This window comes from Carcharhinus amblyrhynchos, chromosome 28 (genome assembly GCF_965287045.1).
Source record: "Carcharhinus amblyrhynchos chromosome 28, sCarAmb.v2.hapA, whole genome shotgun sequence".
NCBI classification, from domain to species: Eukaryota; Metazoa; Chordata; class Chondrichthyes; order Carcharhiniformes; family Carcharhinidae; genus Carcharhinus; species Carcharhinus amblyrhynchos.
Genome location: NC_137351.1, coordinates 4068811 through 4086139, shown reverse-complemented (window position 1 = coordinate 4086139; position 17329 = coordinate 4068811). Strand labels below are relative to the sequence as shown.

The following is a 17329-nucleotide window of genomic DNA, read 5'->3' as shown; positions in this document are numbered from 1 at the left end:
CTAGTTATTTGTAATGCATTGGGCACACTGCACACAGGCACATAAACATTCAGCGTACATAGCATTATCCCTTCAGTTAACACAAGCGAAAATCCTGAACAGCTTGAGTGCAAGCTTCACTGCACTGCTATGCTTAGGGAGAGCAAACTGTCATAAAACACAATATGGTTGCCTACAGGAGACGAACTTCCAGTTCCCAGGTGCAGCTTGATTTGTAGGGACTGTTTAGTATGTGTCCCTGCAGCTAGTAAAACTTGGTCCCGCTCAATGGATCAAATACATTTTCTTTTTGTGAGGGTGAAGACAGACCTGTAAAGCTGGATCTGTCGCACAGTCAGAAATCTGTTTTCTGTCAGCCTTCCCTTCCTTCTCTTCCTCTCTTTCTTTTCTCTTCTCCTGTTCTGCTGACATTCTTCCTTCAGTTATCAGCAACTGAACAATGAGGTAGTTTAGGATCGTAATTCTGACAGGTTGTCGCCAGCCAGTCACAGCACAATCCTATCACAGCAGGATACGTCTATCTGCACCAATACCTTCCTTTTAACAATATTTGCAACTTAGGAATTAAAGTTCTCTCCTAGAATCATAAAACCCTGACAGTACATCAGGCCCATCAAGTCTGCACCGACTCTCTGACAGAGCATCTCACCCAGGTCTACCACCACTGCCCTGCCTCAAGCATATAGTATAAGAAATATAGTACAGGAAAGAGATAAAATCTGGTGAATTAACTGGACAATAATCTCTCCCCAGTGTCAACAAAATGACACCAACTTCAGGAAGTATAGTGGAGGACACATCCCTGTCTACATCAATGGGGTTAAAGGTGAAATGATCAAGAGCTTCCAGCTTTTAGATGTCCAGATCACCATCAACCTGTCTGGTCCCTCCATGTGGACGCTATAGTTAAGAAAGCCCACCAACACCTTTAGTTTCTCAGGAGACTAAACAAATTTGGCATGTCTGCTACGACTCTCACCAACTTCTATAGGTACACCATAGAAAGCATTCTTTCTGGATGTATCACAGCTTGGTATGACTCCTGCTTTGTCTAAGACCGCAAAAAACCACAAAGGGTCATAAACAAAGCCCAGTCCATCACACAAACCAGCCTCTCATCCATTGACAGTGTCTACACTTCCCGCTGCCTCAGAAAAGCAGCCAGCATAATCAAGGACCTCACACACCCTAGGCGTTCTCTCTTCCATCTTCTTTCATTGGAAAAAAGATACAAATTCTGAGGTCACATACCAACCGACTCAAGAACAGCTTCATCCCTGCTGCTGTCAGACTTTTGAATGGACCTACAGTGCACTAAGTTGATCTTTCTCTGTACCCTAGTTATAACTATCATACCACATTCTGCACCATCTCCTTTCCCCCTCCATGTACAGTATGCTTTGTCTGTATAGCGCGCAAGAAACAATACTTTTCATTGTATACTAAAACATGTGATAATAATAAATCAAATCAAGATCCCTTGCATCTCCACACATTTACCCCATCATCCCTCTAACACCAAGAATAATTTAACATCTAATCCAACTAACCCTCACAGCTTTGAATTGTGGGAGGAAAGTGGAGCACCCGGACGAAACCCACACAGACAGGGGGAGAACGTGCAGACTCTGCACAGACATTCAACCCGGGTCCCTGGCCCTGTGAGGCAGCAGTGTGTCACTGTCCTGCACCTTCTCATTAGGACTTTAGGGAACTAACAAATCACATCCACAAAAGCAAGTAGCAGAGTGAATTACTCCACAGAGGAAGCCTGATGTTCATGAACCCACTCCTAAAATTTGGGAGAGGTCATTGCAAAGATTTCAAAATATTCAGTTGACTCTAAAACCACACCATAAAATTTCACAATGATTAATTCCTGGACCCAGATTGAGGGGAATTCACTCAAAACTTTTTGGCAAGTGCAATACTTCCCTTTTTGCTATTTATCTGCCCTGTAAAGTTAGAAGAACTTGCATTTATTAAGAGTCTTTCATGACTTGGGATTTTTCAAAGCACATCGCTGAAATGGTGCAGGAAAAGAATTGCATTGGAGTATTGATAAAAATTCTATTGGTGTGTCATCACTGCTACAATCTCAGTGGGTGCTATAGCCAGATTATGGACATTGAGGCCCAACAAACAGCAGTGAGGAAATTTATTTTAGTTATGAGGTTAATTGTTTGAGAATTAAATGTTGGTCCAGATAACCCTCCTGAGTTTTTTCAAGTGATGATGGGAGATCTTTACATTTTCCTGCAAGGACAGTTGTGCATTGGTTTGATGTGCCCACTGAAAAACAAAGTTCCGATATCACAACACCCACATTCTGCACTGATGTCAAGGCCTAGTTTGTGTGCTCAGGTCTCTGAAATGGGGCATAGACACATTTCCCTGAGCCCAGGCTCACACTGACTGGAATGATCTTAACAAGACCCATGAGGCCTCTTAGAGTATGAGCTCCTTGGCTGAGGTGATGCTTGCCTGCCCAATCAGGGGGACTTGCCTGTATATTGATTACAAGCGTCAGGATGTCATGTTATAGATTTATAAAACTTTGGTTAGGCCACACTTAGAGTATTGCATTCAATTTTGGTCACCACATTACAGGAAGAATGTGGAGGCTTTGCAGAGGGTGTAGAGGAGATTTACCAGGATGCTTCCTGGATTAGAGGGTCAGAGCTATAAGGAGAAGCTGGACAAACTTGGATTGTTTTCTCTGGAGCAGCGGAGGCTGAGGGGAGACCTGAGAGAAATGTATTGAATTATGAAAGGCATAAATAAGGGTGACAGTCAGAATCTTTTTTCCAGAGTTGAAATGTCTAATCCTAGGGAGCATGCACTTAAGATGAGAGCGGAAATGTTCAAAGGGATGTGAGGGGCAAGTCTTTTACACAGAGAATGGTAGGTGTCTGGAACATTCTGCTAGAGTTTGTGGTGGAGACAGATACAATAGGGGCATTTAAGAGGCTTGTAAATAAATACATGAATATACAAAGAATTGGACCAAAAGCAGGCAGAAGGAATTAGTTTAATTTGGTGCCATGTTCAGCACAATATCGTGGGCTGAAGGGTCTATTCCTGTGCTGTTCTGTTCTATGCTCTGTATATATTGAGGAGTATCAGGTTTACTGGCACACCGGATTCTGACTTTGTACCTGAAGCACTTTTCAAAGTGGAGATAAGTTTGTAAATAATGAGAATCTGGGGAAGGGGCCCCAGCCTCTGAGGAATTATTTCATTAATTGTTAAAGTAATAAATAGCACAGAAAAGATTAATTTGGAACACTATTTTTAATAAACAAAGGAGGTCGGATAAGAGGACACCGGGTTCAACGAGTAACTTGTAACATCAACCCTAGTAAAGAAAATGATAAGGGCGGATATCAGGAATTCCTCTTCATGTAGAGACTGAGCAACGCTTGGAGTGGACTTCCAGATAATGTGGTGGAGGGAAAATCCCTGGAATCATTTCATAAACAATTAGATGGACTAAGGGGGAACCAGATGGATGAATTAAGGACTGAATGGCCTTGCTCATCTTGAAGTATCCTGAGATCTTTACAAGGATCACTGAAGACTTAAGAGAAAATTGGATGTGTTTCCTGGAAGGGGTTTGAGAGATATTGCAAGAAGATCATTTTGACATCTGAAAATGGAGGGGGATTGTTGGAATTAATCAGAACCTGTTCTTGGCAATTCTTCAGTGCAACCTTTTCAGTTAAAGAAATGTCATAAAAAGACATAAGTAAATGAGGACAGTGGGTATTTATCTTTCTGGTATTTCTGTTGAGTGTATTGTCCCCTCAGGCATGTCCATCAGGGATTTCATTCCCTCGAGTGCTCAAATTGTAGATTTAATTCCCCTGGGCAATGCATGTGGGCTTTGTTTCCTACAGTGCGAACATGAGGGGTTTTATCCCCTTTGCTACTCATGTGCTTGCAGTTAGTGTTTGATTGTTATTTCCTTTTCCCCTGGGTAGACACGTTTGGTTATTCCCCGGAGCCCTTATGTCCTGGTTTCCAGTCTGTCGTGTACGTAGTTAACAACGATCCAAGGGATGGGCAATTGCTGGAAACCTATCAGTTTACCGATGGGGAAATCTCAACTTCATTGCTGCAAGCTTTCTGGAGTCTGTATAACTTTGTGTGAAAGCTTGATCCTTGTAGACATAATAACAAGAACAAAGAACAGTACAGGACAGGAACAGGCTTTTCGGTCCACCAAGCCTGCACCGATCACATTGTCCTATCTAGACCAACTGCCTGGATCCCTCTATCTCCCACCTGTTCATGTGTCTATCCAGACAAGTCTGAAACGTCACTAACATGTCTGCCTCAACCACCTCACTTGGCAGTGCATTCCAGGCCCCCACCACCCCCTGTGTAAAAAACTTCCTCCACACATCTCCATTGAACCTTCCCCCGCTTACCATGAATGTGTGCTCCCTTGTAGTTGTCATTTCTGCCCTGGAAAAAGCTTCCAACTATTCACCTTACCTATGCCCCTCATCATTTTATAAACATCTATCAGGTTGCCCCTCAGTCTTCAACTTTCCGCGGAGAACAACCCCAGTTTATTTAATCTCCCCTTATAGCTAATGTCCCCCATACCAGGCAACATCCTGCTAAACCTTTTCTGTACTCCCTCCCAAGCCTCCATGTCCTTCTGGAATTGGACACAGTATTCCAAATGTGGCCTAACCAACATTTTATATAACTGTAACATAATTTGCCAACTTCTATACCCGATGCCCCGGCCAATGAAGGCAAGTATGCCATATGCTTTCTTCACCACCTTTTCCACCTGTGCTGCCACTTTTAAGAATCTGTGGACCTGTATTCCCAGATCTCTTTGTGTGTCTATGCTCCTGATGATTCTGCTATTTGTTTTATAGCTCCCACCTGAATTGGATCTAACAAAATGCATCACCTTGCATTTCATCTGGCTTTTCTCTGCCCAATTTTCCAGCCTATCTATATCCTGCTGTATTCTCTGACAATCACTATCTGCATCTCCAGCAATCTTAACATCATCCACAAACTTGCCAATCAAACAGCTACTTTTTCTTCCAAATCATTTATATCTATTACAAATAACAAAGGTCCCAGCACTGATCCCTGCAGATCACCACCAGCTACAGACCTCCATTCAGAAAAACACCCTTCCACTGCTACCTTCTGTCTTGTATGGCCAAGCCAGTTCTGAATATATCTAGTTAGTTCACCCTTGATCCTGTATGATTTAATCTTTTGCACTGAGGGACCTTGTCAAATGCTTTGTCAAATGTTTACATGTAGACATCATCTACAGCCCTTCCCTCATCAATCATTTTTATCAGCTCCCTAAAAAACTCAATCAAACTAGTGAGACGTGACCTCCCTCCTATAAAACCATACTATCTGTCACTAATAAAACCATTCAGTTCCAAATGTGTATTGATCCTATCCCTAAGAATTTTTTCCAACAATTTCGCCCCATTGCTGACATCAAGTTCATTGGCCTATAATTACCTGGGATTATCCTTGCTAACCTACTTAAATAACGGGGCAACATTCGCTATCCTCCAATCCTCTGGGACTTCACTTATGGCTAACGAAGAAACAAAGATTTCTGTTAGAGGCCCAGCAATTTCCTCTCTTGTCTCCTTCTGGGATGTAGGCCATCTGGCCCTGGGGATTTGTCGACTGTAATGCTTATTAATACACTTGGTGGGCAATATAACTGCCTAAAAATCAAGCAAATGCTGATATTCGTATGGTATCACTCAACACATTTACCACAGATCAAGGAGCTGTATATACAGTGGCATTTACACCATTAAAACATATCCAATGATTCCAGTCATCAATCTAATATTACAAGCAAGGTACCAAACATCAGTGTTCTGCTGATGAGGGGAGGCTGCCAGTAGCCTAAGAGATTGATTCTGTGTCTGAAATGGAAGAGGCTGAAGAGAGATGGAATGAAGGAAATTTATCAACGGATAGCAGCATCAAAGGAAGTGATGATGTGCAGAAGAAGAGTCAGGAGTTCTTGATGGGACCCTGTTTTTAAATGACTGCTTTCAAAACTCATTTTGACTGAAATGCCAGGAAACATGATCCTGAACATCACATGGACATTTTTTGAGTTGTCAGGTTGATTGGTATAAATTGGAAAAAAGCTTCTTTAATATGGTTAACACTTGGTAACAAATATATATTTGTTGTAGAGGACAGCAAGATTGGAGAGTTTTGATCATAATTGTGCCTTGCTGGTTGCAACGAGCCAAAAAGGTTTGAGCTTGAAATAACTGCTCAGAGTGTCCCTTCCCCAGTTTCCCTTTATTTGCAAACATATCTCCACTCCTAGGGGTTCTTCAGTTTAAAGTTTAATTATCAGTGTCACAAGTAGACTTACATTAACACTGCAATGAAGTTAGTGTGAAAATTCCTGAGTTGCCTCACTCTGGTACCTGTTTGGGTACACAGAGGGACAATTTAGCATAGTCAGTGCGCCTAACCAACATGTCTTTTGGACTGTGGGAGAAAATTGAAGCATCCAGAGGAAACCCACGCAGACACGGGGAGAAAGTGCAAACTCCACACAGACAGTGACCCAAGCCGGGAATCAAACCCAGATCCCTGGCGCCGTGAGGCAGCAGTGCCAACCACTGTGCCACCGTGCTGGTACAAAGTCAGAATCTGGAATGCCAGTAACCCTGACACTCCTCATTATATACACAGGTGGAATTCCCTGATTGGGCAGGCAATCATTGCCTCAATCAAGGAGCTCATACTCCAGGAAGTGAACCCCATGCCCCTCACTGAGGTCATTACAGAAGTGAAGAAGGAATATTTTACAGGGAAACTAAATGGAGCAAGGAGTCCGACTGAGGCTTTACATGAGGCACATCGGTGGGGAGGAGAGGGTGCGTGGAGTCTTATTCTGCTTACACTGCCTTTGAACTGGGGGCGCTTGGCTGGACAGTGTAGAGGAACTTTACTTTCTATCTAATCTTTACTGTAATTAAACTGGGAGTGTCTGATGCTAGCACTGGGTGCTTGGAATAGGAGATTGTGTCTTTCATTCCTCAGCATTTAACATTTTGATAAAATTAAGGTTTAAAATGATAAAACCGTGTATATATCTGGGTGGTGGGAGAAAGATCAGACAGGGAAATGCCTGATGCGAATTCTAATCTCCGAGAAGTAATCCTGTCCCAGCTGTGCATTTTGGATTAGTCTGCCTGCGGGATTATCTTGTTCAATTCTGATTATTTTTGCAAAACCCAATCTGTTTGGGGCAGTCGGATTTCCATCTGAGACTCTGATTTGCATGATTACCCTGCCTCAGTGACTGCCCTCTGTCGGTTTTCCAGGGCTCGTGGTCCGGACGCAATGATCCTGGTGGATGGACAACCGCGACTGAAGGGGGAGATGACCATCTCGCAGATGTTAAACATCGCCACACAGATCGCGTCCGGCATGGTGTACCTGGCCTCGCAACACTTTGTTCACAGGGACCTGGCCACCCGCAACTGCCTGGTCGGAGGGAACGTGCAGGTTAAAATTGGAGATTTCGGAATGTCAAGAGATGTCTACAGTACGGATTATTACAGGGTAGGTTCCTGATTGACAACAGATTATATACAATAATTAGCTCCTTTATTATCTCTGGAAGGTAAAGGTAGGTGCATCATTTATTAATGGCTCCAAATTACTTTTTTTATTTATTCATTTTTATGGGATATGGACATCACTGGCTGGGCCATCCTTATTGCCCGTCCTTAACTGCTCTCCAGTTCAGAGGGCATTTGAGAGTCAACCACATTGCTGTGTGGCTCTGGAGTCACAGGTAGGTCAGACCAGGGAAAGACAACAGATTTCCTTGCCTAAAGAATGTTAGTGAACCAGGTGGGTTTTTTCACAATCGACAATGATTTAAAGTTTATTTATTAGTCACAAGTAGATTTACATTAACACTGCAATGAAGTTACTGTGAAAATCCCTTAATCGCCACACTCCAGTGCCTGTTCGGGTACACTGAGGAAGAATTCAGCACCTTACCAGCACGTCTTTCAGACTGTGGGAGGAAACCCACGCTGACACGGGGAGAACATGCAGACTCCATATAGACAGTGACCCAAGCTGGGAATCGAATCCCGATGCTGTGAGACAGCAGTACTTCATGGTCATCAATAGTCTTTTTTAATTCACTTGTTCAACCCAGTCTTGACTGAGGGGTAATTTCCTCACTTAAACATTGGAAAGACCAAAGTCATTATCTTAAGCTCTGGGACAAATTGATTCCATCCTCTTTCCTGACCAGGCTGATTGCAATCTCCACTTCCTCTCCTGCCCTGAGCTGAGGTTCTGACTGCACATTCTCTCCATCACAACGACAGCCCACTTTCACCTCTATACTGTTGACTACCGCTGCCTCTACTAAATTCTGTCTGCTGCTGAAACCCTTATCCGTGCGCTTGTCATCTTCAGGTGGCCTGGGCTGTGTGAGCTCCAGGCCATTCAAGATCCTGATGCTGGTATCCTCCCAGAACCTTACATTGCGCGCATCCGAGAGCGGGTGAAATCTTGCAGGATGGTGTCCAATATTGTCGGTTGGCAACCGCGCACATGAGTTGGTCACCAGCACACAAGCAGGCAATGTCGTCCATTAACCAGCCAATTGGACAACATCTTATATTAACTCTTTGCCTGTACAGTTTTGCGAGTGGGCCGATTGGTCAGGTGGCCTTTAGGTTTTAGCTGCAACCTCAATCCAGGACAGGATGAAATGTCCAAGCTGAAATAAAATTTCTGAAGGTGTCTGGGAGGAGGGGAGCTGAGGGGCGCCGAAGCTTGTGTTTACAGCTGAGGTATTCTTTGCATCATTTTTAGATTATTTTGCACAGGTCTGCACCTCCTTGAGTAAGCTTCACAGCGTCTGTCACTCTGGAGCAACACATTAGAAGCAGCAACCTGGACATCCCCCCTTTTCTCAGCGCACAGCATTTTCCCATCCTCCTCAGGAGTGCTGAGCCTTTCCCAGTGTGCATTTCACTTTGGCTGCACATTATTGGCCAACCAGCATGAAACCATTCTCCCCGTGTCTGCGTGGGTTTCCTCCAGGTGCTCCAGTTTCCTCTCACAGCCCAAATATGTGCAGGTTAGGTCGATTGATCATGATAGATTGCCCCTTGATGTCGGGGAATTGGGAGGGGGGTGAATATGTGGGGTCATGGGGAGAGGACAGGTCTGGGTGGGATTATTGTCTGTGCAGGCTCGATGGGCCAAATGGCTTTCCCCTGCACTGTCGATTCTATGAAATTATGTTTTGGGATCAACTGTGGCCTGGAACGCATTCCACATCCTCTTCTGAGTCTGCCAAGTGCGCACACCCAAAGAGTCATGCCCAAGTCCCACTAGCCCATTAGTTCTATCTTCACTGACACACGTGGGCTCCCAGTTCCCTGGTTAAAATTCTCATCCTTGTGTTTAGCAATCGATCTTTGTAACTTCCTCCACTCCTACAACCCTGCCCACTCCAAACTTTCCATCACCCCGATTCTAGCCTCCAGTGCATCCCCCCGGGGTGATGGAAAATTTGGAGTGAGCAGAATTAAAGGAGTGGGGGAAATTACAAAGGGTCATCTCATCGCCCCACAGTTCTCAGGTGTGCCCGTAGCCACCAAGCCCATGTCTTGAATTCCCTCCTGAAAACTCTGTGCCCACCTCACATCGGACCTCTCCCCGGTGTGTTTCACAGGACGTGGCGGTAAACAGCGTGCCACTTGCTGGCAGCGGAATCTCATGGTCCCGCCATTGTCAATGGGGCTTCCCATTGTACACACCCTTCCCATGGCTGGGGTGCGCCATCGGCAGGACCATGAGACCTGACCGGAGTAAACAGCAGCAAACTTTTTGCGCATCCTTCCTTAACTGTGTGACCTCACCATTCCTAATAACTCCTCCTTTGCTTGGGCATTTTGTTTTTAACTGTGTCTCTACGAGGAGCCTCGGGATGTTTATCTACATTAAAAACACAATATAAATGTCAACCATTATTGCCCTTGCATGATTTCAGGTTAGGTGCCACATTCAGTACAGATTCCTACAGGGAAGGTGCCTTTTCAGTATTCGAATGTCGAACTCTCCATTTCCATTTCAGAAGCACTCATTATTCATTTTCACCAGGAAGTTCGGATTTCTCCAAAAAACATTCCCTACGGCGGGATCTATCTAACTGCATCAACGTTAAACTCTAGGGAAACTGTACAGTAGTGCTTGTGAGATACTGACAAATGGGATTTGGCCACTACAGTTGGCACAAGGTCCCTTCCATTCAGCATTGGAACATCTGCATGAAAAAACATTAGCTTTAATTTTCAAATTATTCACGTACAAATTCTCCACAAACTGTCGAAAACCGGGAGGTGGCTTCCATAACATCCGGCTGTGTCAACAGGTCCTCTGGTCCTCTGTGCTGGAAGAAGTATCAATGTCTTATTTAACATTGTTGGATGTTATGGAAGCCACCTCCCAATTTTCGATAATTTGCAGAAACCCTACAGTGCTGAAGAAGACCATTCGGCCCATCGAGTCTGCACCGCCAACAATCCCACCCAGGGCCTATCCCCGTAACCCCACATATTTACCCCGCTAATCCCTCTAACCTCCACATCCCAGGATATTAAGGGGCAATTTAGCATGGCCAACCTGCATATCTTTGGACAGTGGGAGGAAACCAGAGCGCCCAGAGGAAACCCACGCAGACACGGGGAGAACATGCAAACTCCACACAAACAGTGACCCAAGACTGGAATTGAACCCGGGTCCCTGACGCTGTGAGACAGCAGTGCTAACCACAGTGCCACTGTACCGCCCAGAGACTTTGTAAATGTATAATTTGGAAAAAAAAGCTAACATTTTTCATTGCAGATGTTCCTATTCTTTAATAAAATACTGGATAAACTCAGCAGATCTGGCAGTATCTGTGGAGAGAGAAACACAGTTAACAGATTGTAGACAGGCCATATGGACACAAAATGTTAACTGTTTCTGTCCCCACAGATGCTGCCAGATCTGCTGAGTTTTCCCAAAACTTTCTGTTTTTATTTTAGATTTCCAGCATCTGTAATGTTTTGCTTTTATTTCTATTCCTGTATTGGATTACACTGGATTTACAACACAATAACAAACTATTTTGTCTACCTAATGCTCATGGGTGTTTATGCTCCATCTAAGCCTCCACTACCTTTCCTCATTGCAATCTACCATCATAACTCTCTCTGCCTTCTCCCTTATATGCTTGTCTTGCTTCATCTTAAATACATCTATAATATTTGCTTCAACCACTCCCTGGGGGAGCGAGTTCCACATTCTCACAATGCTTTGGGTAAAGAGCATTCTTCTGAATTCCCTATTTTTAGTGACTGTCTTATACTGGCAAGTAGTTAGCACAGCGCCAGGGACCTAGCTTCAATTCCGACTCGTGTCATTGTCTTATGGAGTTTGCATGTTCTCTCTGTGTCTGTGTGGGTTTCCTCTGGGTGTTCTGGTTTCCTCCCACAGTCCAAAGATGTGCGGGTTAGGTTGATTAACCATGAAAAGTTGCCTCTTAGTATCCAAAGACGTACAGGTTAGGTGGATTCGCCATGTTAAATTGCCCCTTAGTGTCCCAAGAGGTGCAGGTTAAATGGATTGGCCATGCTAAATTGCCCCTTAGTGTCTGAAGATGTGCAGGTTCGCTGGATTGGGAATGTTAAATTGCAAATTAGTATCCAAAAATGTGCAGGTTTGGTGGATTGGCCATGCTAAATTGCCCCTTAGTGTCCCAAAATGTGTAGATTAGGGGGATTAGTGGGGTAAATACATAGGCTTGTGCAGATAGGGCTTGACTGGGATGCTCTGTTGGAGAGTCTGTGCATACTCGATGGGCTGAATGGCTTCCTTCTGCACTGTAGGGATTCGACAATGGCCTCTTGTTATGCTCCACAAGAGAAAACATTCTCCATATCCATCCCATCCAAACCTTGGATGGAATTTGACAGCCCTGTCATGGGGGAACAGGGCTGGAAAACAAGGCCACTCAAAAGTCCATTGACTTCAGCAGGAGTGGAAAATCCCATCGGCGAAAAAGTCCATCCCTTATCTTGAGCCGTTAAAGCCGTTGTTCTATTTTAGGTGTACGGATGCATTAAGCCAGACTGGATGGTGCCAGGTAATTCCTGTTCAGTGCTGGATTAAGTGGTCCTGCCAATACTTAACCAGGAATCAAGATGTCTGTAAATCATGTATCACTGGGATATCACTTAACAACCCTTTCCCTAAAATTAAATGATAGTTAATTATTGAAGCATTTAATCTCAGGAGCGCTGGGGCATGAACGATGTATTCAGTTAAACAAATCAAGTGTAGTGAATTCTTGGCTTTGCCTCATGCTGGTTGCTGTACAGTCAATTAGACGGTGTTTGATACTATGTGGGATCCACACCATTTCACAATTGTAATTTACTTCAGGAAAATTTAATTATTCCAGGATTTATTTAACAATGCAACTCACTCCTTCGCAAAACAAAGACCTGTTGCTGCGATCACGTGTCAAACACAGTACAAATGAATTGAGTTTCGAGCCTCCAAGTCCCTTGGGTTCCCGAGTGCTCATTTCTTCAGAGTTTGATCTTATTTATTCTTCAAATAATTTAAAATGCTGTTACATATTTGAGGAGCTCTGCAGTCAGGGCGAGATTGACACTTTGAAGTCCAGGGTTATGAATGGCCACATCAGCCACTGATTGCCTGTTTGGTAAATGGCAGGCTGAACTGTGAATTAATTCAGTGAGAGTTAAGACCTTGGAAAAATCCTTACAGTAGTCTAATCCCATTAGAAATCTCTTTGAGCCCTTCCTCCTCCTCAATCTAATCACCCAGCAACAGGAGAATAAAAGCTTGGCGAATACCACCGGCTGAAACTATTGGAGCTCGATACAGACATGTCTGGGGCACTCACTTGGGCAGTGTGAACCAAAATTCAGTCCAGTTCCACATGATGGGGATCTTCTCCCAATCGTGCTCTTAATGGGCATGCTCCGTTGGGGGGTGGCACAGTGGCGCTGCTGCCTCACAACGCCAGGGAACCAGGTTCAGTTCCCAGCTTGGGTCACTGTCTGTGCAGAGTTTGCATATTCTCCCCGTGGCGGCATGGGTTTCCTCCGGCTGCTCCGGTTTCCTCCCACAATCCAAAGATGTGAGGCCAAATGCGGGCAACTGGGACTAGCTTAGGTGTTTAAAACAAAAGAGTGGCATGGACAAGTTGGGCCGAAGGGCCTGTTTCCATGCTGTAAACATCTTTGACTCTATGACATTATGACTCTATGTGCGGGTTAGGTGGATTGGGCATGCTAAATTGTCCCTAGGGAGACTAGTGGGGTAAATGCATGAGGTTATGCAGATAGGGCCTGGGTGGGATTGTAGTTGGTGCAGACTCAATGGGCCAAATGGCCTCCTTCTGCACTGTAGGATTCTATGATTCCAAATAGTTTGACGTTTAAAATTGTTGCATTGACTGGCCAATCCTGCTGAACAGAAATCAAACTGCCTGATAGGGCAGTAACCTGTATGTCCCCGTTCAGGAGGCCTCAGAAAGAAAGGTGGGTCCTTACTGGGGAGAGGAGGGGACCCTATTTTTTTTTAAGTTCATTTATGGGATGGGAGCATCGCTGGTGAGGCCAATATTTATTGCCCATCCCTAATTGCCCCTGAGAAGGTGGTAGTGAGCTACCTTCTTAAACCGCGGCAGTCCCCAAAGTGTAGGTGCACCCACAGTGCTCATAGCATCATGCAATAGAATCAAAGAATCCCTACAGAGTAGAAAGAGGCCATCCTGCACCAACAACAATCCCAACCATGCCCTATCCTTCTAACCCCATATATTTTACCCTCCTAATTCCCCTGACACAAGGGGGTAATTTAGCATGGCCAATCAACACATCTTTAGGACTGTGGGAGGAAACCAAAGCATCCGGAGAAAACCCACACAGATACAAGGAGAATGTTCAAACTCCACACAGATAGTGACCCGAGGCCGGAATTGAACCCAGGCCCTGGCATTGTGAGACAACAGTGCTAACCACTGTGCCATGCCACCACACTGCTCCAAAATGCTTTAAAGAGAGTTCCAGGATTTTGATCCAGTCACAGTCAAGGAAAGGAAATATATTTCTAAGTCAGGATGTTAAAAAAAAAGTTTATTTATTAGACACATGTAAGGCTAACATTAATAGTGCAATGAAGTTACTGTGAAATTCCCCTAATCACCACACACTATGGCGCCTGTTCGGGTCAACGCACCCAACCAGGACATTTTTCAGATAGTGGGAGGAAACCGGAGCACCTGGATGAAACCTACGCAGACACAAGGAGAATGTGCAAACAGTTGACCCAAGCCGGGAATCAAACCCAAGTCTCTGGTGTTGTGAGTGCTCACCACTGTGCCACCATGTCGTCCCAGAGTGACTTGATAGGTGATTTAGAAGGGACCTCCAGGTGGTGATACTCCCCGTAGCTGCTGCCCTCCTTGTTCTAAATGGTAGTGGTCATGGAAGGTGCTATCGAAGGAGCCTTGTTGAGTTGCTACAGTGCATCTTGTGGATGGTACACTCTGCTGCCAATGTTCATCAGTGATGGAAGGCGTAAATCTTTGTGGAATCAAGCAGTTACTTTATCCTGCATGGTGTCAAGCTTTTTGAGTGCTGTTGGAGCTGCAATTATCCAGCCAAGTGGGGAGTATTCCATCACACTCCTGACTTGTGCCTTGTTGTGGATGGACAGAATTTTGGTGAATCAGGAGTTGAGTTACTTGCCACAGAATGCTAAGCCTCTGATCTGTTCTGGGAGCCCCAGTATTTCTTTGGTTAGGTTAACCCAGTTTAGTTTCTGGTGAATGGTAAACCCTCCTGACCCCAGGGTGTTGATAATATTGAGAGGAGTGACTATTGTTGTGACACGATTGTGTTTCTCAATCTAGTCAGTCAGAAATGTTTTATTTTCTTAGAAACCTGCCAGTAATGTAGTTAGCCATGCTGTTTGAGAAGGTTACAAGACCCCACAGTTTGAAACGAATGGAAAAAGACTCCATTGAATTCTGAGATTGCTGTACTGTTGATTACCAATTCAGAAACACAAGTCCCATCAATGTTACTTACTCTTCCCACGATGAAGCTGTTAGTCTGTCTCCCATGCGACTGATGTAAATTCTGCAGGCACTGAGGATAAGAGAAAGGTGTCCGTCTTTACACTAAATTGTGTATGTCGGGATTTGTGAAGCATCATTTAGGCTTATGGCATCATTCTGACCTCCCTTCTATTCAAATTAATGTTAGCCTTGATTAAACAATCACCTATTACATGCAACCCAATTTCTTCAGGTTTAACAATGTTTCTGAAGGAGATTGTACTTGCACATCCTACAAACTGATTAATGACATTGATATCATAAAGCAAAAGAATTACCTGGAAATTACAACATGTCATTTGGGCAAACAATTTCTATCAGTGTTTAGTTTCCAGCATCATTATTAAGTCGCTTGTGGATGTTATTGTTAATGTAACAGCAATTTGTGGGCTTAGCAAAATAAAGCCACATGGACCGCAACGGTCCACCACTACATTCTCAAGGGCAATTAGGGATGGGTAATAAATGCTAGACCACATCCCATGAAAGCATAAAACATGAGCAGTAGTCATGTCTGCTGTGTTTCCAGATCTCCCCTCAATCTCCTTTAGCCATTCAATCAGCCTTGCTGTTTCTTACATGTTGACATGAATTTTACGTCGCTAAAGGATGGCACGGTACCACAGTGGTTAGCAATGCTGCCTCACAGCGCAAAGGACCCGGGTCCGATTCCCAGCTTGGGTCACTGTCTGTGCAGATCTGCATGTTCTCCCTGTGTCTGCATGGGTTTCCTCCAGGTACTCCCGTTTCCTCCCACAGCCCAAAGATATGCACGTTAGGTGGATGGGGGGGAGGTGGGGGGTGGTTCTTTTAGGTTGTTAGATGGATTGGCCATGTTAAATTCTCCCTTGGTGTATCCAAGCAGGCACAGGAGTGTGATGACCAAGAGATTTTCACAGGCACTTTGTTGCAGTGTGAACTTAAGCATGCACGGGATTAATAAATAAACTTTACTTTTAACGAACGCCATCAGTAAATTCTATCACCTCATATACCATATGGACCAATGTTTCTTATGTTCTATTAAATTTTAGATATAATTTTACATTGTGGGTGGCCCAATGGAACTGTGGTTAACATTGCTGCCTCACAGCGCCAGGGACCTGGGTTCAATTCCAACCTTGGGTGACAGTGCGGAGTTTGCATGTTCTCTCCGTTTCTGCAAGGGTTTCCTGCAGGTGCTCCAGTTTCTTCCCATATTCTAAAGATGTGAAGATTAGGTGGATTGGCCATGCTGAATTGCCCCTTAATGTTCCAAGATGTGTGGGTTAGAGGGATTAGCAGGGTAAATATATGGGTTGTGTGATTGAGCGGGGATGAACATAAGAACATAAGAACATAAGAAATAGGAGCAGGAGTAGGCCATCTAGCCCTTCGAGCCTGCCCCGCCATTCAATAAGATCATGGCTGATCTGTCGTGGCTCAGTTCCACTTTCCCGCCCTCTCCCCATAACCCTTAATCCCCTCGCTTATCAAGAACCCATCAACCCGCTTCTTAAAAATATTTAGCGAGGCAGCCTCCACCACTTCAACGGGCAGAGAATTCCAGAGATTCACCACCCTTTGAGTGAAGAAGTTCCTCCTCAACTCCGTTCTAAACCGCCTCCCCTTTATCTTGAGGCTGTGCCCCCTAGTCCTACTGTCTTTTTTGAGCGGGAAGAGTCTCTCCACCTCTATCCTATCCATCCCATTCATCATCTGGGTAAGATGCTCTGTCAGAAAGTCGGTGCAGGCTCAATGGTCCAAACAACCTCCTTCTGCACTGTAGGGATTCTATTATTCATGTCCTAGTCCAATTTCCGTCATTTACTGCAAACAGTTTCTTTTTATTCACCTTGTACGCCTTCAAAACTGTCAGTAACCATTCTATTTTCCCACTTCCTTCACTGGATCCTAGAATGTGCTGTTAACTCTTAGTTCTCGATTTCTTTTGCCTGAAATTCCCTGTCTGAGCCCCTCCAGTCCACCTCCAGCACAGAAACTGACTGTTGTCCTGCGTAAACATGACCTTGGTTCTTCATCCTTTCTTGAACTCTTATCCATGTCAGATGCAATTGATTTTACTATCTTCCAATATCACCATCACGCAGCGCCAAGGAGTTCCTGTGGAAG

At 44.5% G+C, this 17329-nt stretch overlaps 1 protein-coding gene across 1 annotated transcript in view; it reads left to right on the top strand.

Annotated features, from left to right (window-relative positions):
- The window catches only part of LOC145359671 (NT-3 growth factor receptor-like), a 760567-nt gene that overhangs the window by 730009 nt on the left and 13229 nt on the right, over nucleotides 1-17329 (top strand). Inside the window, exon 14 of the mRNA XM_080214410.1 lies at nucleotides 7365-7605. Within this exon, the coding sequence (XP_080070536.1) occupies nucleotides 7365-7605 (241 nt within the window). The remainder of the gene's footprint in view (nucleotides 1-7364; nucleotides 7606-17329) is intronic.